The following is a 25056-nucleotide window of genomic DNA, read 5'->3' on the forward strand; positions in this document are numbered from 1 at the left end:
CCATCAGTAAAGTTCAGAACTGCTACGGGGGAAGAGGACAGGGTGGAAATGTATTTTTAGTTCCTCGGGACCAGCACAGAATTTTCAGCCACTAGCCCTGTGTGTGTCCAGAGAAATATTTCAGGTGTCCGAATGCCGTTCTTAAGCTTCCTGTAAGCTGCTGTCTGCAAGAGCCAAAACTGGACTCACTTCTTTATTTAATTCGTTTATACCCCACCTTTCTCCCCAACGGGGACGAAGGCGGCTTACGTCATTCTCCTCTCCTCCATTTTGTCCTCAAAACAACCCCGCGAGGTGAGTTAGGCTGAGGGAGTGAGACTGGCCCAAGGTCATTCAGCAAGCTTCCATTGCATGAGTGGGGATTTTGCAACTGGGTCTCCAGCACTCTTAACCACTACACCACACTGCTTTATCCCATGCCTGAGCATAAATAGGGCATGATTGTTGAGGCCTGAGGTTATTGGGTACCTGAGTTCACACCTTGGAGAGCTTGACCTTGGAAGTTGGTGTTTTCATGCACACCGAATAATGCACTTTCAATCCAGTTTCAATGCCTTTTGCAACTGGATTTTACTGCATGAAATGGCAAAAATCGCTTGCAAATAATCACTAACGTGCCCTAAAACTGGACTGAAAGAGCACTGTTCAGCATGTGTGAAAGCATGCTTTGACAGTGGTTGCTAGCTGTGATACTTAGAAATGCATCTTCCATTTTAGAGAAGATTTCTTCTTGACAATTAGATTTTAGAAGCCATAGTTAGCAACAAGCAGTGTATGGTGCTAGGGCTCCATATGGGTTATGTTCTGCAGAGGAACAGGCAAAAATATAGGAGATACTGAGTGAAGAATAGGGTTGCCAGACCCCCAGGTGGAGGTGGGGGTCCCCTGCCACCAGGCCCTGCCCTCTACCTGCCAATCAGCTGGCCACTGGGGGGGGGACTTACCTGGAGAAAGAGAAGGCCCAGGCTTCATTGCCAGCAGTGTATAGGAAGTGACATCACCACACCAGTAACATCCAGACAAGGCTCTGGTAGTTGGGCAAAAACTCTATGATAGAAGCAGGTTGTGCCATAGAGTTTTTGCCCAAATACCAGAGGGTTGTCTGGATGTACTGGTGTGATGACATCACTTCCAGTGAGACACCAGTGACGAGGGCTGGGCCTTTCTCCAGGTAAGTCCCCCCATCCCCTGCCAGTTGCCTAGAGGGACCAGGCAACTAGTGAAGAATCCAGCATTTTAGGAATCATGGCTCTCTTTTTATTTTCTTTTTTTAAAGCTATTCTTCTCCAAGCAGGGGTCAGGTCACAAAAGCATGTCACAATGATCCTCTTGCGGGTGCGTCATGAGGCCAGGAGGAAGGAGGGAGGAGTAACTGGATGAGCTGGAAGAAGAGCTGCTGGGTGGCTTGATGGCAGATTTGGGTTCATAACATATATGGATTGGCCATGCAATACATCCTGTGGCTCAATAATGCAATGCATGTATAAATCCTAAAAATGGTAAAGTTGCTCAGTGTGGATGGATGTGATTCTTGCATTTTATATGGGGAAAGGGAGAAAGAAGTGTGGGGTAATTTTGCAAGCAGGTCCCAAAATGCAGAGTGTGTTTAGAAGTGAGGGTCCCGCTCCAAAAAGCTTCAGGAGTGTGCAGGCAATATGTACTGAAAACTCAGAAACCAGAAGGGTAGTGGAATAAGAATTCCAGTGGTTGGGGTAGTTCAGTTTTCTGTAAGGATCTTTGCTTGTTACCTTAACAAACCTTATATAAGAGGTTTGGCTTAAATTATGCAAAATTTCTTGGCACAGAATAAGGATTGCCTGCATATTGGTTTTTGTAGCATGGAGCGTATGCAACCCTGGGAATTGCCCTCATGTTATGCTTGTGAGCTTCTTTGCGCAAGGATGGGATGGGTGGCTCAGTGGTGGAACATCTGCTTGGCCTGCAGAAGGTGTCAAGTTCAATCCCCTATCTCATAAGTTAAAAGGATCCGGTAGCAGGTGACACGATAGACCTTTACCTGAGACCCTGGAGAGCCGCTGCCAGTCTCAGTTGATGATGCTGGCCCTGCTGGACCAATGGTCTGATTCTGTACAAGCCAACTTCAAGCTTTTATGTGATCAAGCAGATGAAAATGGGTATGCTCTACCAGGGTCTCGAGGCTGAAGGTGGAGGAAGTGGGCTTGGTTCAGGCAGCAAACCTCTTACCGTGATACGGTCTATTAATCTTTGGAAATAAAATAGACATTTTTTTATTCCTGACTCATGAAGCAGCATTATGGATTAGGGGGTTTGTTGCAAGTTCTCATTGAGCCAAGAGACATGATGCTGCTCAGGTTTCATCCTTGTGATAGTTGACTGACATTGTGGTGTACAGAATGCTGAGTTAGATGGATCCTTCCCCTGAGGCGCAACCTCACACTTCTTGCATTTTTGAGCCACAGATTTCTGAGAGCCAGTTTGGTGTAGTGGTTAAGAGCGGCCGGCTCGGAGCCCTTGCTTATTCCCTGCCCTGCTTGTGTCTGGCGGAAAGAAGGCAGAAAAGAATCCCTGGCTCTTGTGAATAGGACAGAAGCATCTCTGTGGGCTGGGAAGGGTAGAACGGGGCTCTGCGGGAGCCTGGACTGCTGACTTGGGTTAAGAGTGGTGAACTGTAATCTGAAGAACCAGGTTTGATTCCCCCCCCCTTGACACGAAGCCTGTCGGGTGACCTTGGGCCAGTTGCAGTTCTCTCAGAACTCTCAGCCCCACCTTGGGGGCGGGGCTTACAAAGTGTGATTGTAAGCCACTTTGAGACTCTTTGGGTAGAGAAAAGTGGGGTATAAAAATGAACTCTTCTTTGATAAAGTGTGCATGCACACAAAAGCTCATACCTTGAATAAACCTTTGCTGGTCTTAAAGGTGTCCCTTGAACTCTAACTTTGTTGTACTGCTTCAGACCAACACGACTCACCAGCCGGACCTGTCTTCTTTTTCTGGGTTGTGCAAATCAGTCTTTTTGGTGGCCGTTCCACTGTTCCTCTCTCTCACACTGCAGAGGTTCCTGAAGCAAACGCAGTGGTGGCCCCTGATAACCACAGTTCCCTTTTGTTTCTTTTCTGCTGCTGACCGGGTTGTAATTTTTGGCACCTGAGGCTCCATAACATCTTGATTTGTGGCGGCTCGATAAAATAAAGACAGTAAAAAAAACCCCACCCCAAAATAAAAATCCCCACCCTGAGTGCCATGAACAAGACTGTTTAGCGGCAAAAGTGAGTGTTTCGTTTCACAGTTGGCTTTCCTGCATTATGTCAGTGGCTGTTGCTATTGAAAGTAAACACCCTGACTGGATAAGTCAACAGTATTCTGTTTAGACAGCGCTCATAAACTACAGTAGCTGTAGGTTTGCTTTATGGAGTGCCAGCCCCTGAGGAGAAGAAAAGGAATAGTGTGAAATAACTGCTTGCGATAATACCTTTCAGAAACCTTCTAGCGAGGATGAATTTACTGGGGATTAATCCATGGCGCAAAAGAAAACCAGTTTAAGCTTGCTGGGCCAGTTCAGCTGTCCGCATGTACCTTTTGCATGAATGACAATGCTGAAGAGGCAATCCCTACCATACACCTTGTTTTCCTTTTGTTCCTTTTTACCCTTCCACCTCTTGGTGGTGGTGGTGGGGAATTATGAAGCCAGACATTATTTATGATCATGTTTTCAGGCTGTGAGGAACGATTTTCAAACCCAAAACACAGACCAAAGAAGACAACATTGTGTTATTGCTTTTGGCTGGTTCTTCTAACCTGTGAGTGCAAGGATTTTCAAGGAACGGATCGCTTTGTTCTTCACGCCATACCCTCTCGTGTTTCCCCCAAAAGCTGACGGTGTTTGAATTATGAGGTCAGGAGACCCTTAATTAAATCCACCTGCACTACCACCCTTATTTGTCTCAGTTTTAGTGCCTTCCAACAGGAGCAGTCTGGAAAGGAAAAACAGCCTTTCCCCCCACCCATGGAGGGGGGTACAGGAAAAAGAGGAGACTTCTGCCCATCCCACACAGGGCTAAGGGAACCAGTGTGGTGTAGTGGTTAAGAGAGTCAGACTATTCTCTGGAAGACCCAGGTCTGAATCCCCACTAGTGCCATGGAAGCTGACTGGGTGACTTTGGGTCTTTCTCAGCCTAACCTACCTCACAGGTTTGTTGTGAGGATAAAATTGAGAGGAGAATGAAAGTAAGCTGCTTTGGGTCCCCGTAGGGCAGAAAGGCAGGGTATAAATGAATTAAATAAATAGGGCTGCCAGCTCTGTCTCACACTGTGTAAGGCGCAGGATCCAGCTCACAGTGGTGGTGGATCATGCCCACCTTGCAAGAGGCTCAGGACAACCCCTGCTTGGGGACAGGATAACTCTGGTGAGGGAGCAGGTTCACAGGTCATTGGCTCGCCAGGACTTTTCCTTATGGCCTTAATGGCCAATCCACCATTGCCTTCCAGTAATCATCATAAGCTGCACTCCAAGCTCTGTTCCGACAGGCTGATGTAGAAGTTATTCATATAATTCTGAACCAGTTTTATGGTGTGTCTGTGCACAATAATCAGGAAAGTGCCTGGGAATGTTGGAGTGCCTGGGAGATTCTGAGGATAAAGATGGGCATATCATTATTTTAAATAAACAAATCTTGTGCTATCTTCTGCATAACTGTACCAAAACAAATCTGTGTTCTCAAAGCATTATTTTGTTTTTGGATCCTGTTGTCCCCACCAAAAAAACCCCACTCTCAGATCTTTAGTAATAACCCAGTCCCCCATTGTTTTCACTATATTTGCAAAAGCTGAGGTCTAGAAAGGAAAGCATCCCCTTCCACTAACCTCACCCAACAGCCATTCCCTCTGGGAAGGTGTTGGGTGGATGTCCCAGGATGGCTGTGAGGCATGATGGATTATTCCTATTGCTGACCAAACTCTCCTTGGCCAGTGAATTCTCTGCACCAGCCTCTCTGCCTACTGTGACAAGGCAACATTGACAAAGTGCCGCATCTCATTCTGGGCTAGAACTCATCCTCCTGCTAACCCTCTTTCCAGAAAGGAATTTTCCGGAATTTGTTCAATGTTTTCTTTCCCCCATTCCATATCTCCATAAAACTTAGTGCCCAGCTTCGCTGAAGCATTTGTTCTGGAGCCTTCTGCTAGCAGGGCCTCCACCCAAATAGATAGACAGTAGACCCCAGTGATGTGGTGTGATGTGGTCCATGTGGTCGCAAAGAGTTGGACTTGACTGTGCGACTGAACAACAAGACCCCAGTTGTCCTCTGTGGGGGTTCCTGGTGGCCATTTGAGTTCGACTTCTCCAAACTTTCTCCTGTTGTTCAAGCATGGGAACTGTTTCCTTTGGCCAGTGTTCTTTTAGATCCTGACATGGCCACAGATAAAAGAGAAGTTTTAACACAGTTAGTAATTGAAGCACTGTCCGTTTGGCTGGAACATACCCACAGCCAGTGTGAGTAATAGATTCAGAGCATTTTGGGACTCTTTTGGGGGGGGTGGAATAGACTGTGATTGACAGAAGAGGGTATTCAATTCAAACAAACATCTGGGGAAAGTGGGCAGATAGATCATTGACTGAAGAGGGATCCTCCACAGGATCATAACATAGATGGATTCAGATCCAGGTAGTCAGCCGTGTTGATCTGAAGCAGTAGAACAAATTTAGAGTCCAGTGGCACCTCTAAGACCAACAAAGGTTTGTTCAAGGTATGAGCTTTCGTGTGCTTTGTTGATCTTAAAGGTGCCACTGGACTCTAAATTTGTTCTATAGATGGTTTCAGAGAAAGTTAAGAAAGTGTTAGAGAACAGGCTGTCCTCCGCAGCTATGCAGATAGGCATGGAGAGTCATGTTGGAGAGATCTGGTGAAGGAAGCCGTGGCCGTCTTTTGCATTGACATATGGGAGCCAAGTCATAGTTCCACCTAGGGTCTTCTAAAACAGGAGCTAAGGGGGCCCATCAAAAGGGATAGGGAGCTGCAATTGGAATGTTGTCTACAGGAGGACAGATAACCCTTAGAAATAGACCGGGATGTGGTGGGGTGGTGGTGGTACAGAATCACACAAATCACACATGCCCTACTTGTTTGGGAGGGTTTGATTTATTCACAGAAGAGGTCACACAAGAGCATTGGCGTGACTTCTGCCAATTTCCACACAAGCTGCGGATCTCTCTGCTGCATCCCTCTGTTCTAAAGAGTCTCCTGACTTTCAGAATACAGTAGACAACTCCAGGATAAGAAACTCGCGAAGATTAGGGGGTTGAAGCCTGAAGCCTGTGGAGGGACCTCAGCCGTGGATGTTGATGGCACAGAGTCCACTCTCCAAAGCAGACATTTTCCCTCCAGGCCTCACCTGGAGATTGAAAAGTCTACTTTAGAAGCATCTTCACAGGAAAGAAAAGGGAGATGGGAAAGGGAAGGGAAATGTCCATTCCTTGGACTACTTCTGTAAGGTCCAACGAACATTCAGTACTTTGCTGTTTTTTAAAATTTGCAGAATTTGTTTTAAACAAAAAAGAGGCATCTGGTATTTTTATCACACACAAATTTGGAAATGTTATCTTTGATCATGAATCCCAGCAAATATCACCAAGTGTGTGGATCAAAAACTCATGTTTTTCATTCTTTCTGAAATGTCCTTGTCTCTAACCAGTTCAAAACTGATTCCAAACCTCTATACATTTCCTGCCGTTTTCCGTGCAGTACTTTCTAATAAGCATCATTCTGGTAAAGAATTATTTGCCAACCTTCTTGTATGACTCCCACCCCCTCTTTTCATTGCCCAGTGTTTCAAAACTGGTAAGGGTTTAATTGCATTTTGTCCTGTAATACTGAAATACAAAGGGCATTACCTATAAATAAAGGCCAATGTTTTCTATGCAGAATTCTTGCTACATGGGCAGGTTTTCACCAAATAGGGTCTGTTTTTGCCATCTTGCTATTGACTGGTTTCTTCTGCAAGAATCTCTAAGTTGTGCAATGCTTTCCATCTGGGTATGATTAGTTATATTTGACAAAGGCAACTCTGTCCTAAACTTTTTTTTATAGCTACATGGTAATAAAATCCCAGCCCCCATCCACTGACTTCTAGGTTCCTTTCTGCCATTAATTCTCTCCCTCCCGTCACTTTGTTACGATATGCATGTGCTCCAGTAGGGCTTCCAAGGGTAAAATACCCATAAATGTGGTACATAAGAACATAAGATGGACCACTAGTCCAGCATCCTGTCTCACATAGCAGCCAACCAGTTCCTCTGGAGGACCAACAACAGGACATAGAGGCTGAGGCCTTCCCCTAATGTTGCTTCCTGGCTCTGGGATTCCAAGGTTTAGTAGTGCCTCTGAATGTAGAGGTTCTCCCTCAGTCACTTTGGCTAGTACCCACTGATAGACCTATCCTCCACGAATCTATTTAATCCCCCTTTTAAGCTGTTTATTCCTGTGGCCATCACCACATCCTCTGGCAATGAATTCCACATTTTAATCACTCTCTCTGTAAAGAACTCTTTCCTCTTGTCTGTCCTGAATCTACTGCCCATCAGCTTCATTGGGTGTTCTTGAGTTCCATTATTTTGGCGGAGGGAGAAAAATTTCTCTTTGTCAACTCTCTCCGCCCCGTGCATAATTTTATAAACCTCTATTGTTTATTTATTACTTATTTATTTATTTGTAGTATTTTTATCCCGCCCTCCCCGCAAGCAGGCTCAGGGCGGCTTACATTACTTGGCACAATGTACCAAGTGCATATAAAACAGTTAAAACCATTTAAAACAAACAAACCGATTTGCAATTAAAGTGCTCACAGTGTTATTAAATCAAGATGGCGTACCATACAGTATCCTGTCCCCTCTTCAGTCATACCTGTGAAGCTTTCTTATACTGAAAACAGACCACTGGTCCACTGAAGTCAGTATTATCTATTCAGACTAACAGTGGCTGTCCGGGGTCTTAGACTGAGGTCTTTTGCATCACCTAGTGCCTGATCCTTTTGAACTGAAGATGCCAGGGTTTGAACGTGAGACTTTCTGCATGCCACGCAGATGCTCTCCTACTAAGCCATGAGCCCGCCCCCCCAAAGTAGTACAACCCCTCACTGTGATCTGCTTGTGCCCTTCTTGTATAAAGGTGGCACACGTGCTCAGATGCTCCTGGGTGGTTTTTAAACATTGCAGTAGGATGCAGGGCAAAGTTTTATGGACAGCTTGGGCCTACTTCCAAACTTGCTGTATCTACGTGCACATGGACGTGATGTTACTGCATCAGCTTCCCTTCAGCTCCTGCTGGTACATACCATGCGTTGGGATACCGAGAAGGCATTGGCATCGGCTGTACATTTGGCATGTCCAGCTATTGACTGTCTAAGCAGGGTGGAGTTATAAATCAATATCTCTACAGGTTGGTTGGTTTTAAAACTTTATGTCAGCTTGCCTGCATTTTATACTACATGTGTACTTTTGATCCTAGCAGTTTTAAACCTGGGCAATTATCTGTTTTCCAGGTTCCTCTAATGGTAGAATGCCAGATTTATCTTGTTTCTGCTCTTTGTTGTCGCTTACAAGAATCCACACATGGAAAAGTTCTACTTTTTTATTTTATTGACCACACTTCTATGAATGCGTCTATCATTGCATTTACCTGTTTGGTCAGCTAATGAAACTGAAAGAACTGTTTTATTAGCTAAACTGGAGGCTTTGTGAGGGGATGTATTTATTCAAAACAGATTTATCAAGCTACATTGGAACTCAGAAAATGTCTCGCTTCAGAATCAACTCAGCAGATATATTCTCAAAGGCTTAATGTAAGCCTCTCTCTTTTAGAGTGCTATAGATGGATTCAGGGGGGACTGGATATAATTCAAAACTATATATCATTTCAGAACTGTAAATCTCTTGTTAGCAGTAAATCCAATTATGAACTCATCAGAACTCAGACTATTTACAAAGAATGATTAATTATACAAGCCATGTGGAAGAAATAAGTAACTTCTGTGAAAGTCATCTCTCGTGAGCCAGCTGTGTGAATAACAGAGTTTCTTAACAAAACTTTCTTAACTTAACAAAAACTAACTTAACAAAACCAAAAACTAAAATCCTGTAAATGATTAACAGTGCAATCCTAAAGAGAGTTACTCCAGTCTAAGCCCAGAGGTCATTTCGGGGGGGAACGCGGGGGAACACAGTTCCCCCGGGTGAGGTGCAGGGGGGCGGGGCACATGACGAAGCCCCGCCCCCTGCTTCCGGTCGCCCCGCTTCCAGCCCTCATTCAGCCAGGAGGAGGCAGGAGAAGAGGGAGGGTAAGTTGCTTCCTCCCCGCCTCTCCCCACCCCTGCCTGCCTGGGGCCAGGGAGGGCCTTTGCGGGGCTTCCTCGCACTCCCACTGGCCTTGCAGGTCCACCGCCAGGCCCCTGATGCCAGGGTGTGTGGCATATGCTAATGAGTTATGCTAATGAGTTCCCCTAGCTCTTTTTCTACAAAATGACCCCTGTCTAAGCCCACTGCACTGAATGGGCTTAGACTGGAGTAACTGTCCTTAGGTTTGCACTGTAAGTGTGATGCATGATAATATGTATTTTTAGAATTGAATTTTTAATCGCACAGTGAATAGCTCTTGGATAGACAAAAATAGGTTTGCCATGCCAGCCCAGTGCCGGCAACTGGCAGAAGACTAGGGGAGCAGATACACGGCGAAACAGCATCATGTGATGCCACTTCTTGCTGCATAGCTGGAAGTTACATCGCCATGTCATGTGACACTCTTGGGTTTCCTCGATACTCTATGGTAAAAATCATAGAGGACTGGGAAATTCCTATAGTGTTGTGTGATGCAGTGATGTCACTTCTGGGTTCTTATCCAGAGGTGGTGTGGCATCAAACAATGCCTCCCCTCCCCCATTTTCCTCTGCTGCTCCATTGAGCAGCTGAAGGGGTCCCCCCACCAGTACCAATCATCTGGCAACCTTAGCCAAAACAATGAATGGGCTCTGTGCTGTTTTTCTGAAAATCCGTCTGCAGCTGTATGATAGTTGGAATTCCAGAGGGTTGCTGTGTTACGCAGTTGTAGTAAACGTATGCAGGAATCCAACAGTACCTTTTACAGACCAACAAAAAAATTTTCAGCATGATCTCTTTATTTGTTTGATTTTTTTTTTTTTTGCCACCTTTCCATCCAGTCAGGGCCCACAGGGTGGCAAATGTAAAAACACTAAAATGTTTAAACAATTACAATACGATGAAAAATATAAAATTCAATTAGAAACACCTAAACAACCCTCTAAGGAGGGCTAAAAATCATTTTTGGGGGTATGCCAGATGAAACAAAAAAGTCTTCACCTGCTAGCTAAAGATTTTGATAGAGGGAGACAGATGAATCTCCCCGGGTAGGGACTTCCAAAGATCTGGTGCCACAACAGGTTGCCACCTGGCTAGCCTAACCCAAAGCAGGGACTAGGGTTGCCAGCCTCCAGGTGGGACCTGGGGATCTCCCACTTTTACAACTGATCTCCAGCTGACAGAGATCAGCTCCCCTGGAGAGAATGGCTGTTTTGAAGGGTGGACTCTGTGGCATTGTCCTTTCCTGGATCCACCCCCAAAGTCTCTAGGTATTTTCCAGCCCAGACCTGGCAACCCTAGCAGGGCCTCTGAGGCTGACCAGAGTGAGTAGACAATACTGACCCTGACGGATCAAGGGCCTGGTTCAATGTAAGGCACTTTCCTTTTATTGCAGTTCAGCTGCAACAGGAGGAAAGAAATGCCCAACTACAAGCAGGAAGGCTGGGAGGCCTGGCCAACAGTCCATGGTTCAGTGCCTCCCAGGGTAACCTCTCCCTCCCCATTTTCACCCTGAGAGCATTAGGAGCAAAGAAAGAAGCAAAACTGTTGAAAAGAATTCTCTGGAGAAGAAGGGATGGGATAGATGTGGAGGAGTTCCGATTCAGGTCCTGAACTCCAAGGTCACCTAACCTAAACAGTTGCCCTAGCGACACATCTGGAGCATTCAGAAGGAAATTCGTGATCCTTTCCAGCTGTTGCAGTTGTGAGGGAAGGATGCCCAGATTGCAGCTGTCCTGAATCATAAAGCATAAGAGGGAATAAGGTGATTCCTACGGATACAATGCTTCTATATTTTGTAATGCAGTCATGCTCAGGGATGTGCAAACACATGCATTCTTAAGGAGCTGTGGTTCTCAGAGTGCCAGGCCAGGTATCCTTAAAAAGGCAAGACAGTTACCGGAGAAAGTATTTGTTCTTCTTTAATAGATTATTCATTATGTTTACTAAGGGTGGGGCGAGAAGCAAAGAAGAAGAAGAAGAAGTTATTGGATTTATACCCCGCCCTTCACTACCCAAAGTTGTCTCAGAGCGGCTTACAAACTCCTTTCCCTTCCCCTCCCCACAACAGGCACCCTGGGAGGTAGTTGGGGCTGAGAGAGCTCTTCACAGAAACTGCTCTTTTTCAAGAACAGCTCTTATCAGAACTATGGCTTGCCCAAGGTCATCCAGCCAGGTGCAAGTGGAGGAGTGGGGAATCAAACCTGGTTCTCCCAGATTAGAGTCCGTGCACTTAACCACTACACCAAACTGGCAAAGGGGTTCCAGGGACAAAGAGGTGAAGGTACATGTGAAGAAAACTTTGCTGACTACAATAGCAGCTCAACAGTGAGGCCAAGTGGGTATCTGTCTCAGATGTATTTTTTATGTGCAGAATGTACTGTCCTAAGGGAAAAGTTTGGTCTATGACTGTGAGGCTGTGGTGACCATTGTAGGAAACTATCGAAGGTTCGGCTGGTTGTTTTGAGCAGTTTGTACATTTCATCTTCCCCATATTTTGACTTGTCAGTTGAGAGCCTATTCCTCTAAATCTTGTATGACATATTCCTGCAAAGTCAAGAGGGACTCAAACTCTTCTGAAGAAGTGTGTCTGCACACGAAAGCTTATACCTTGAATTAAACTTTGTTGGTCTTAAAGGTATCACTGGACGCAAACTTTGTTCTGCCAGTTCAGACCAACATGGCTACCCAACTGAATCGAACTCTTTAGTAAACCTATGGACGGTTTAGGGAATTTGGGTTTATATTTTAGGGATTTTCCTTTCTCAGACTAGCAAGTGAAAAAGGCAAACTCTGTATTAGGGATTATTAAGAAAGGGATTGAGAATAAAATGGCCGATATTGTAATGCCCCTGTATAGATCTATGGTGCAGTCTCATTTGGAATACTGTACAGTTCTGGTCACTGTATCTCCAAAAGGAAACAGCAGAGCTGGAAAAAGTAAAGAGGAGGGCAACCAAGATGATTCGGGGGCTGGAGCACCTTCCCTATGAGGAAAGGCTGAAGAGTCTGGGACTTTTTAGTTCCGAAAAGAGATGACTAAGGGGGCAACATGATAGAGGTTTATAAAATTATGCATGGAGTGGAGAATGTTGACCAAAATAAATTTTTCTCCCTCTCCCAAAAGAGAGAACTTGAGGACATCCGATGAAGCTGATGGGCAGTAGGTTCAGGATGGACAAAAAGAAACACTACTTTATGCAGAGAGTGATTAAGATGTGGAATTTGCTGCCAGAGCATGTAGGATGCCACAGGCCACAGCTTTTAAAAAGGATTCGATAGATTCATGGAGGATGTCTATCAATGGTTACCAGTCATGGTGACTGATCGAAACCTCCACATTCCAAGGCACTAATTCTCTAAATCCCAGAGCCAGTCTTGGCCTTTAAGCCCTATTGTTGGCCATCCAGAGGAACTGGTTGGCCAATGTGTGAGACAGGATGCTGGACTAGATGGACCATTGGTCTGATCCAGAAGGGTACTTCTTATATTCTTAAGTTTTCTTCACCACCTTCTGCAGCTCAGCTACCATGCTTGGAAGGAGTACCCTTGTCTTAACAGACACATCCCCATCTCCATAATCAGTTTTAACTACCATTAAGATGGAGTGTGAGTTTTCTCCCAACTCAACAGTCTTCTACACATTAATTTTCAGCATTCTTTGATGCAGCCTTTTCCTTTCACCACTTAGAATGTTTGTGACTATTCTGTGACTGTGTCTTTCAGGTGGCAATATGTGTGCACATGTGTGTGTGACTGTTACAGAATAGTCACAAACATTCTGTTGTAAACATATCTGAAAATGTGAGGACTGAGACTGAGTTCCATTATGCTGCCTGGGTCATTCAAAAGCCTTCCTTTTCCATCTAAGATCAAGTTATGCTTTAGTTTACGAGAATTCAGGGTTCTCCACTGGAATCCAGTGTGCAGGTGGCATATTTAAAGTTCCAAGATTGTAGTGTACTTGCACTTGAATATTTGGCCGTTGAGTAGAAACAGACATGGGCTGACTCCAGCTCATTTCAGCCGCGTTCTCTTTTGTCAAGGACAAGGAGTAAGGCCAGCACAGCTGAAGCACCGAAGCCAGCTCCTAACTGTTTCCAAATAAAAATGCTTTGAGCATAAGTTTATTTTTCCTCATTTTCTTGAAGCACTAAATTTAGCCTCCTGGAGAAGCTCTTTTGGCACCGAGAAGATGGCAATAGTGACAAAACTGTGAACCCCATGGATAGCTCTGAAATTTCCTAACCCCCTCCCCCCAAAAAATAGAGAATGGGATTTGATTTCATTCATGGCTGTATTTTGTCCCCAGCTCAACGCTCTGCTCATGAACTTCCGATGGTGGAGAGACAAGATGTTGACAACTGCCTGGTATACGGTGGGCAACAGATGATTCTGACCGGCCAGAATTTTACTGCTGAGTCGAAAGTTGTCTTCACAGAAAAGACACCAGGTACGCCACTGCTTGCGTCATTTTTCTCTAATATTGCTTGTGAAAAAGGCTATGTCCTGTGGGAATGGATCTTACTAGCAGCTGTCCAAATGGGCTCAAGGTGAACCAGACATGAAAGGAAGGCTGCTTTTCCTATCAAGCCTATCGGGAGAAAGGCAATCTAGAGCTCCCTGTACTGGTGCCAGAGAACCAACTGGGGTGAACGAATGTTCTCCATTTCTCATTTCCCCTTATACCAATCAAGCTAGCTCCTGTCTGGATCAACTCAGTACACTGCTGGGTACTGCAAAGGTAGAATTTCCCCATCACCAAGAAGCAGGCAGGGAGACCGATGGAGAGTTTTGGAAGGTAGGACTCTCCCATAGAGTTATATCTACCAATGTTCAAATCCTACCCTGTACTATTCTGGCCCACAGTCCCCCTTGCCTCTTATTCTCCAATATGCTGCCAAAAAGTCATTCCTGTATATCAGTGATCCTCAACCTTTTTGAGCCAGCGGGCACCTTTGGAAATCTGACACAGTGTGATGGGACAGCTCTTTTCTAGAAGTCAAAAATTAAACTCAACTGCAAAATGGCTGTCGCAGGAGGTGGAGCCAGCCACAAAACGTCGGAAAGTGAAGTTATTGTTTACCCTGATTGTAGGTCTTCAGCATTTCAGGCAGGGAGAGTGAGGTTATTGTTTAGGTCTGATTGTAGGTCTTCAGCATTTCAGGCAGAAGCTCTGTTTAACAGGATGCTTTTTAAATTGAACATACTGTATACATATTGGGCTAGCTGAAAAACACTCATCTGTCAGTATCTGGCACATTTCCAGTGGCCAATCAGAAGCTCTCCTGTCCCTACCTGGCCCCACCCACTTTCTGAAAACACTTAGTGCTGGGAGCTGTGATGGGGACCTCTGCTGTAAATACTTTCTTATGCATTGATGGGGAACCCTGCTGTAAATACTTTCTTATGCTTCAACAAAAATAGTCCTGATTTTACCTATGTGCAACAATATCATTCCAATTAAGCTGAAAACTCTGGTATAACAAATACCCAAGGAACATTTGTCTGTGTCTGCTTCCACCCAGGGATTTTTCCAGGTAGCTAGCAAACCTGACAGCTACCACTGGTGTTCTCTCCCCTTTTGCCCAGCTTCGGGGTAGCAAATGCCAACCTGGGGAGCATGCCTCCGGGCGTCACGTCCGGCAAAGGAGCTGTCTGTTCCTAATCCTAGTGTAAATAATCATTCTTTTCTCCCATTCGGATCCACCCTTACTACTCTTTTCCCCTTGCCTTCATCACAGCCCGCCATGAATAGCAGTGATGTTGCTTTGATTTCTGACCTGAATCATACCTGACCTCAAGAAATAGCTCCAGCATAGACTCATTGTTTTCACTAGGTAACGCACAAGTTCAAACAATGGGTGATGACTAATAGAGGATACAGCACATTTACTTCACACACAATTAGAAAACATTTTAAGGCTGACCTCTGCAGCTCTTACTCATTGGGGGAGGGGGGCCTCGTTGTTAGTAAGAGCTGCCACCCACTACAGGATCTCTTGGGGACTGGCTGCAGTTCAGAGATATACACGGCCAGATACTTGAAGCATAACAGAGCTTTTAACCTTTTTTTAAAAATGTGGCAATGGCAGCTGCCCTACACCAGATAGGAAGCTGCATCTGAAGCTCAGACGCCTGTAAAGAGCAGCTTCCAGTGGCGAGTGGGAACCTGCTGAGACTAATGGAAACCACGTTTCACCTGTGCACAGGTGCCAATGTCCATTCACAGTGTGAAGCTGCCACTGGATAGGAACCCTGGACCTGGTGAACATATGAAGCTGCCTTATACTGAATCAGACCTTTGGTCCATCAAAGTCACTGTTGTCAGACTTGCCGCAGCTCTCCAAGGTCTCAGGGTGTGTGTATGGGGGGTCTTTCCCATCACTTACTACCTGACCCTTTCAACTGGAGATAGTGGGGATTGAACCTGGGACCTTCTGCATGCTAAGCAGAGGCTCTTCCATTGAGCCACAGAAAGGTGTCCTTGCCTTTGTGAATTAGGAAGTCCCTTTTTAGCATTTTTAAGGCAACCCTGCCAATGTTCAACAGATCTGCTAGCCCACAGAAAACAAGTTATGTAGCCTGACTGCTCATGTGTCTCTTTGAGTCACTTACGGCATATTGGGGGGGGGGGGATTGGCTCCCATTTTCTTTCTGTTTTATCACCCAAAAATTATTTTCACCTCAAAGGGCCATTCAAGTGATTGTTTTATTTATTTATTTGATTTATTTGATTTATTTGATTTTTATCCCGCCCTCCCGCCGAAGCGGCTCAGGGCGGCGTACAACAATAAAACAGTAAAACAGCTAATCTAAAGCAATCTATACAAAACATTAAAATCACAATTTACACTCAGTATAACCTACTCAGGATGGCGTTTAAAAGGATGTTAAATGGGGCTCACAAGACTGACCTGAAACCCATATCTGTCCTGCCCTGGCAGCCCTGTTTTGATCACTCATTGAAAGTCACAACATGATAACCTTGCACGGAGCAAAGGATACCTTCTTGGGCTTTTCTGCCCTGGGTTTTTGTTCAGCTTTGCTTCATAACTGCATCAGTTTCCCCTGCCATGCATAGAGTATCGTGTGCCTATCGTTGCTCTCCAGGGTTTTGGTTTTATGTTTTGGAGTTGTTGTGTTTTTTTGTTTTTTAGTTTACTTTACATTTTTTCAGACCACTGCAAAGGTGGTCTGAATCAGCACATGCTACTGTGTGTTCAGGAGGAAGAAAACTAATGCAGTTAAGAAGCTGAGCAAAATCCTGGTGTGGAGAAGCCCCTTGAATGAGATTCTCCCTATCAACAGGAATAGGGTTGCCAAGTCTATCTTCGCCAGGAGCGGGGGGCTCCCGGCCGGCGTCTTGTGCGGGAGGACACCAGGCACGGTCACTTTCGGGTGACGCGAACGTCGGGGTGGAGTTCCCCCCGGGGCCCGATCTGGCGGCGCCAGGGAACGGGCCTCTGGGGTGGGGGTTTCCCCGCCCCCTGGGGGGACTTGGGATCCCTAAACAGGAGAGGGACTTCTGAAGAATATATCCTGTCCTTTATGAAGTGTTATGTCTCTGGTGACTTTGGCTGGAATAACCCAGACTGCTCTGGTCTCATCAGATCTTGGAAGCTAAGCTGGGTCAGTGCTGGTTAGTACTTGGGTGGGAGTCCACCAAGGAAGTCCAGGGTTGCTACACAGAGGCAGGCAATGGCACACCACCTCTGCTTTTCTTTCACCTTGAAAAACCTAAAGAGTTGCCATGAACAGGCTTCAACTCGACAGCACCTTCCACCATGTCTTGGTGCACCATGAAGGCTAGAATGTGCTCCACAATGACCCCCTGCCCAATTAGAGCTGCCGAGAACCACTACGGTGCTCCAGACTAAGATTCCCTCTGGATACCCCCTTCAAACTGAGACCTGATCGTAGGAAACAAATCACATGACTGCCTTGACTCTGTGGGCCCCTAGAGGGATCAGACCCCTGGACCTTTGTCTCCTATCTGCCAGCAGTTCTACCCCTCCCTTACACTTTCACTGCAGTGATACATTGTGAGGTGTGATGACACTTTCTTTGCAAATGTGCTCCTTTTGCAACAGGGAGCGCCTTTGCGAAGAGAGTGTTTACGCCACTGTGCCATTATACGCGCTTGCTCATTTAAATGCATTCCAGTTCAGAGTTGTCTGCAGAAAGGCAAAGTCTCGCCTTGATGTAAAGGCAACCAGCATGCTCAGAAGCAGCTCGGAGAGGTAAGCGAAGCCACAATCAGCTCCTGTGGGTGGACAGTGCATCCTCCCTGGCGCTGTTAATTTCCTCTCTAAGACAGCAGAGGCTAAGCAAAACCCTGAATTTTTGTGAAAGAAAAAAAAAGGACCAAAGAAACACACCAAACCTCAAAACAAAACCCCACCCACCATACAGCAGCGTTTGGAGGGGAAAGCGTGCTTGCTTATCTTTCCATTGCAGTTTGATGACTCATGGGCCTGGTACCTCTGAGCTGTACTTTCACTTGCCGCAGAAGCAACCTGGCGGTGCGGCTCTGTCGATGCTATTGAAGGCCTGATTCCAAGTCCCACTTTTGCCATGGATGCACAGCAGGAACCTGGACAATCTGCTGCAGCTGCCATTCATCTCCCAAGGAAGTCATTGGTGGGGCTCCTGGTGGTGGAAAATGCCATCAAGTCACAGTTGACTGATGGTGACCCTGTAGGGTTTTCAAGGCAAGAGACGTTCAGGGGTAGTTTGCCATTTAGGGTTGCCAGGGCCCTACCTTCTGCTGGCAGGGGGGATGGAGCTTCACTTCCTGGATCTTCTGGTGTGCTGTGCAGTGACGCCACCCGGAAGTGATGTCATCACACTAGGCACGTCGCCATGGGGGCGCTCTGGCATTCATCCCAAAACTCGATGGTACCATAGAGGTTTTTTTTAGCTGAGTGCTAGAGCGTGTCCCCCCTGGCACATTGGCGTGATCCCAGCACTTTGGGGGCGAGGTTCCCCCGCCAGCTAGATGCAGGCCGGCAGATCGGGGCCCCTAAAGTGGGCAAACCCCTGCCCCCCTAGGGGAACGGCAAGCCTGTTGCCTGCTTCTTTTAGCAACCCTGGCATTCCTTGTTGGTCTCCCATCCAAGTACTAATCAGGCCTGACCCTACTTAGCTTCTGCGATGAGATTAGGCTAGCCTAGGCCATTAGAAGCTTTGAAGGCGCAAGTGTGTGCACCCATGCCTTCAAGCATGAAAACACCAGTTGAGACCTCTGTCGACTTGGCCGAGGGAGACTGATGTGCTGAGTTGCTTCTCAACTGCATCGGTGAAATACCGCTGCAGAAATCCCCAAGTGCCCACGGATTCCTCAGCTTCAGCTGGCCCCCAGACCTGAAAGTCATTCCTTAGCTTCAGCTGGCCCCCAGACCTGAAAGTCCTGTAAAGGCTTGATTGCCATATATCAGGCCTGTGACATGAAACTTGCTGACCCCGGCTACGTTGATTTGACCACAGTACATATTAATGAGCTCAGGGAGCAGCTTATAAAAAGGCACAGTCATTCTCAGCCTGGCACAGGAAATGGCGGAAGGAAGTGAACTCTGGGGGACTGGGGAGGCTTTGCAAGTGCGTGTGTGAGCAGCAGCTGAATAAAGCAATTGTGTTTCAGGAGGCAGGGTGTACGCTACACATGTAGTATGTTTATGTATGCCATCGGCGGGGGAGGCATAGCGTGGTGCGTGCATAGCTCACTCTTAAATGAAACCGTGTGGCCACTTAGCCAGGTTGGGTGGGGGAGTAAGGCTTGTTTCTCAGTAAGTAGTGGAGACCCCAGATCGGATGGCAAAAGAACGAAGGCTGGGAATCTCACAGACTGTTTTTGGTACTGTAAACCGCCCCAGTGAACTTCCATTAGTTCATCGCCATAATTCATCTTTAGCCTGAAATCTAGGGTTGCCAGCCTCCAGCCAGCACCTGGAGATCTGCTGCTATTTCAAGTGACCTTGAGATGACCAAGATCAGTTCCCCTGGAGAAAACGGCTGCTTTGGAGAGTGGACTCTATGGAATTATACTCTGCTGAAGTCCCCACAAACCCTGCCCTCCATATGCTCCGCCCCCCAAATCTCCAGGTATTTCCCAACCCAGAGCTGGGCAACCCCACCAAAAATCTCATGGTGGCTTCCTGGATGAAGCACATCCTCTCTCTGTCAGTTCCTGCAGAGCAGCAGAATGGTCCGGCTGATATATCTTCTTCACAGACACCCACCTGCGTATTATATTAGCGGAAAGCAACCTCCTTTTTGCAGTTTGATTGCCTCTCCTTATAGCTTACAAATCCACCCATGAATCGCCTTTGGAATGCTGAAGAAACCCCATTGGGAGGTTGCCCTCCAAATGTCTAGACTGGGTCTTCTCCCCACCCCTAGGGACAATAGAATGGCAACTACAGAGAGCCATACAAAAGTGCCCTTGGTGTATCTCCCCTCTTGACCTCCTAGCCCCACTCATAACTAAAGTCCTTCTTCATTCTGGCGCAGTGGGCCCGTTTCCTGCTTGACCTCCTTGAGGTTTTTAATTACTAACGCCCCGCACCTCTGCTCTATTTGAAGGTCTTCAACGGGGCCCAAAGGTTTCAGGAGCAAAGGAACAAAATGGACAGTATTAATTCTTTTATCTTTATGCAGACCATTTAAGCATTTGTACAACAGTTTTCCATTTCTAGTAGCGCTAGTAACAAAATTAGAATTATAAGGGAAAATAGATAGTTAAAGGCAAAAGTCTCCCAAATCCCCCATATGTGCCAGTTCAGTCTTCTCCAGCTCAATGCAGTGTTCATCCCCAGTAGACCTGGGAGAAATCATAGTCCAGTTGCATGGCAGCAATTTTCTGGCATTACTGCCATGGTGGGGGAATGTGGCTCAGTAGCAGAGCATCTGCTCGGCATTCAGAAGGTCCCAGGTTCGATCCCCGGCATCTCCAGTTAAAAGGATCAGGTAGAGTGTGATGTGAAAGACCTCTACTGGAAACTTGGAAAGCCACTTCCAGTCTGAGTAGACGATACTGATCTTGATGGACCAATGGTCTGATTCAGTATAAGGTGGCTTCATGAGTTCAGGGCTTTGACTTTCCCATCCAGAGTAGCTGAAACTGGTCTGACCAGCCACAGCAGTCTCTTTGGCGGAACAGCACCTAGGCCATTTGTTTACTTTGTTTATACCCCACACTTTTCTCCCCAGCGGGAGACCCCAAGGGGCTTATAACATTCTTCCCTTCTTCCTTTTATTCTCACAACAACCCTATGAGGTAGGTTTAGGCTGGGAGTGTCACTGGCACAAGGCCAACTGTCAAACGTCCATGGCAGAGCGGGGATTTGAACCTGTGTCTCCCAGATCCTAGTCGGACACTCTAACCACTACACCGTGCTGACCATGAGGTCTCCTGGTATCTGGTTCACCTGGACTTTATTGTAGCCTATTGTATTTGTCCCTCAGTTTCTCAGTCCTGATGGTCGCATGGTTTCTCACGGTTCTAGATGTGGTTGGAAGGTGTGTGGATGCAGGATCCTAAGCAGGTCTGGGCCTGAGTGGGAGACCTCCTGGGAAACTCTCTCCATTCTGCATAGAGAGTTTTGTGGTGGAAGAAAGGCAGGATAGGAATGTCCTAAATAAAATAGGTGTTGTCCCCCCCCCCTGGATAATTAAAAAACAAAACAAAGCATGTGTTTATAGAACTCTTAACTGAAAAAAATCCAGTTTGGTGTAGCCAGTTTGGCATGATGGTTCAGATCATGGACTCTAAACTGGGATAACTGAGTTTGATTTTCCACTCCTCCACATGCATCTGCTGGTGTGACCTTGGGTCAGTTACAAGTTCTTTCACAGCTGTTGTCTCATGAGCAGTTCTCAAAAGAGCTCTCTCAGGCATACCTTCCTCACAGGGTGTTTGTTGTAGGGAGGGGGAAGGGAAAGGAGATTGTAAGCTTCTCTGAGACTCCTTCGGGTAGTGAAGGGCAGTGTAAAAATCCAATCTCTTCTTCTTCTAATACAGATGAAAGTCTAATATAATTGAAATCTATGCCTCTGTCCTCTTGCGCACTACAGGATACAGAAGCCATATCTGCTCTGCTCCCAACTCACTTCCCAAGGCACGCATTCTCATCCGCCCTCTGATTGATTTGATTCGCAGGCTTCCTCTCCAAACGCTGTGCATGCAAAGCCAGGCGTTTTTGTACAGGTGTGCCCCTCTGCATCCACAAACAGCTTCCTTTGTCTCTCTCCTTTCCAGAAAATCCCTAGGAAAGGAAGGTACCCTTTCCCCCATGATATCCCATTCCACATTCAGCATGGAAGAAAACCATGCATTCACTGTTTGGTCCCTTAGTCAACAGTGCTTTGGGTGGCATTGTTTGGAACCATGTGGTCTGCACTGTCCTCTTTTGTGGACAGCCGTAAAGGCTTAATCAAACACAGTGCTTGTCTAGACGGTAGGGATCAAGGATCCTTCCTGGTGCCTATTAGGGCCATCTGGATATTCTGTGGGCAAGGCAGAGCTATATAGAGCTTTTGGGCTTCTGGGATGAGGCAAGAGCTGGGGATGCAGAGAGCCTCTGGAATCTCTTGCTGTGTCATGCAAAGAATGTCCATAATGGCTGTGGATGGGTGTAATGCAACGGATCCGGGTGTTTGCTTAAAGCAGTGTGAGAATTTTACTTTCAGGTTACAGCAAGCAAAGAGTCTTCTTGTACCCTGGCCAGCAAATGTCAGATGTCAGATGGAGAATGGGGGAATCCCAGAAAAATGCTATAGATGGGGGGTGGGCGGGGAGGATGCATACATAAACACATAAGCACAAGTGACCGTGGAAACTGAGTTGCCATAACTGAAAAAGAATCACCGAGACAGGGTGGAATCCAGTGTTTTGGAACATCTCCCTGCATGACACACGGTTTTGGAATTTTACAGCTGGGAAGCCTTCATTAGCACAGGCAACTACTACTGGCCGAGATTCTCTGGCTTGCTTTCTACAATGGGGGGGGGGTGCCTAGAAACAAGCCGGCCTGTGATTTATTCGGCTCTGCCATGTATTTGTTTTAAAGACACTGATCGCTTTTTAATGCATTTGTCTTGGAACCAACTGGAGCCCGGAGCCAGAGCGAATCTTCTATCACCTGTCGAAAGCTAATTGATCACATAAAAACCTGGCAGAAGGAATGGAATTCCCTTTTCTCCCGCTTAGTCATCGCATCCTGGTGGTGACTCACTTGTTAGCCGGAGGTTCCCAGTGGCTTTATTTTTGAGTGGAGCTTTTGTTTCATCAAATGTTTATAAATTTCTTCTTTTTCTTTTTCTTTTGCTAAGTATATTTCCATGAATTGGCATCAGGCATTGGTTGAAATAGCCCTGGAACTGCATCGGCCCCTGCCGTTTCCCTACTCAGCTACTGTTGTTATGTTTAGTTGAGACTCAACTTGACTTTTTCAGGCCATCAGCTTTGGGGAGAGGACCTCGAAATGCGTCCCCCCCCATGCAAAATGTCAATTCCGGGGCTGGGCTACAGTTTGGATGACTAACTCTGCTGGCTGTCGTCCAGTCAGACCATGACATGCGTCTTTGGCCATGGTGAATCACCCCAGAAATCTTTCTCATGAAATGAAAGCGTTGGCCACAGCCCACCATCAAGTCAGAGAAATTGGCCATAATGGACGGTCTCTCAACCCAGATGAATCAAACAAGCCCACCACAGAATTCAATCCTTCTGAAGAAAGAAAAAGGCCACTTGGCTCCAGAGTGCCAAATTCTTTCAAGCTGCAGTAGCTTTTCTAAAATTACAAAATTACTGCTCTGCGATTACTCACAGGGCCGGGAGAGCATGATCTATAAGGACATAGGAGAATCGCCTCCCTGGGTTAGAGCAGAAGTCTTTGGAATCTGCAACTCCTGTCATCTGCAGTGGTCACAACAATGGGGAAAAGCCATGAAGCAGGACGCAATAGAACTAGTAACAATGTTACTATATTGGACAGGTACAATGTGCTCAGTATATGAGTCCTTGCACAATAAAGCACAATAATACTAAATATGAATCTTCTGATACACAGTGAAATATTCCATAATAGTCTCTTTCCAAAGTAGTTCTTTCCAACGAAGAATCCAGATATTGAAGATTTCGATAATCTTCCTCAAGAAAATTACCTTCCAGGGTATTCAAAGAGGTTTGTAGTGACAATTTATTTATTTATTGCCCCCGAAGGGGATTTTTTAATTTGCATTTTCTATAAACTACAAAAAACTACAACTAAAGATTGAAAGGGAAAGGGAAACTATGCCCTATCACTATAACTATGGGAAATGGGGAAAGGATAGACTAATACCGTGTTTCCCCAAAACTAAGACACTGTCTTATATTTATTTTTTTCTCAAGAAGACACACTAGGGCTTATACCACAAATGCATAGAAATCCTGCTAGGGCTTATTTTGGGGGTAGGTCTTATTTTCGGGGAAACAGGGTACATAGAAACTACTTGATGGGGAAAGGAGACCACTATTCTAAACTATATCATCTATTAGTTTGGGGAAAGGAGAGCTAATACATAAAACGATCTTATGAGCAAAAAGTAAGGCTTAGTGACCTAATATTACAAGTTTGGTGTACAATTTAATTCATTGTAGTATTGCTTTAAGAGTATGCATTTAATAGCTTAGAACAAATTCTGCCTTTAAGAACTATTGTTCTTGTTCTAGAGTCTTTTCTTCCTGCGTTTCTTCGTTTTCTTAGGTTTAGGGGCAGCCGCTCCTTTCTCCAATTCTGATGATTCTGGTGATGTGGAAGTAGTGCTTTTTGAATCCTGTGAGTAGGATTCTTCTTCATCATTTTCTTCCTCCTGATCCGGTTTAGAGTTCTTTTCTTTCTTATAATATTTCTGATTAAACATTTGATCCATTACAGAGTGAGAGTAAGCATCCTGTATAAGTTCCTCCGTTTTCTTCAAAGGGAATGTCTTTTAGTATTTTTATCTCTTCATTCTTAATTTTTAAAGATTTTTCCCATTGTAGATTTTAGCACCAGTTCTCTGGTAGATTGTTTCGTGAATTTTAGGTAGGTTTCCCCTGGGAGTTTATTCTTTTTTATAAAGTCCGGGTAGATCCTATAGGCTACATCCATCTCTTTCACAAGGTCTTCCTGTTTGGGTAATCCATTAATGGGGCCAAAGCCTCCGCCAAAAGTTCTTCTCTTCAGGGATCCCATGGAAGCGTAGAACATTTGTAGATCTTTCCAGCTGGAGCTGTATTAATTGCATTTTATCGGAGGATCTTTCCTTCTCTGCTTCATCTACTCTCTTATTAATACTCTCAGTCTGTTTTTCCATTTTTTCAACGTTTTTTCAGTTACTGAGGTTCTTTTATCCATTTGATTCAGTTGTTTTTGGACACTGTCCAATGGTTTTGAGATTAGTCATCTGTTCCATTAGGGGGTGCAGTGCATTTGCTAACAGTGAAGAAAAGTCTGTAGTTCCTGGTTCTGGGAAGGAGTCATTGGTATGTTATTTCTGGTCACCAGTTTTTTCTACGGCGCCCTCCGTCCTCTCCCAGCCATAATATCAACAAGAAGTAAGTTTCCCAAAACAAGACAAAAATTATGCGATTTAAATCCGCTTTGTTTATTTTGGCAGTTTTTGCCTTCGCTTAACGTCTTATGCGCTTATTTTGGCTTTAAGTCTTTTTATTTCCAATTTAAAAC

General features: G+C 45.7%; 1 protein-coding gene across 1 annotated transcript in view; it reads left to right on the plus strand.

Annotated features, from left to right (window-relative positions):
* The window catches only part of NFATC2 (nuclear factor of activated T-cells, cytoplasmic, calcineurin-dependent 2), a gene marked incomplete at its 3' end in the record, with an annotated part of 123582 nt that overhangs the window by 76651 nt on the left and 21875 nt on the right, over positions 1-25056 (plus strand). The window contains exon 7 of the mRNA XM_015423187.1: positions 13656-13796. Coding sequence (XP_015278673.1) covers positions 13656-13796 — 141 coding nt within the window. The remainder of the gene's footprint in view (positions 1-13655; positions 13797-25056) is intronic.

The sequence above is a fragment of the Gekko japonicus genome, unplaced genomic scaffold (genome assembly GCF_001447785.1).
Source record: "Gekko japonicus isolate JY-2015 unplaced genomic scaffold, Gekko_japonicus_V1.1 scaffold737, whole genome shotgun sequence".
Lineage (NCBI taxonomy): Eukaryota > Metazoa > Chordata > Lepidosauria > Squamata > Gekkonidae > Gekko > Gekko japonicus.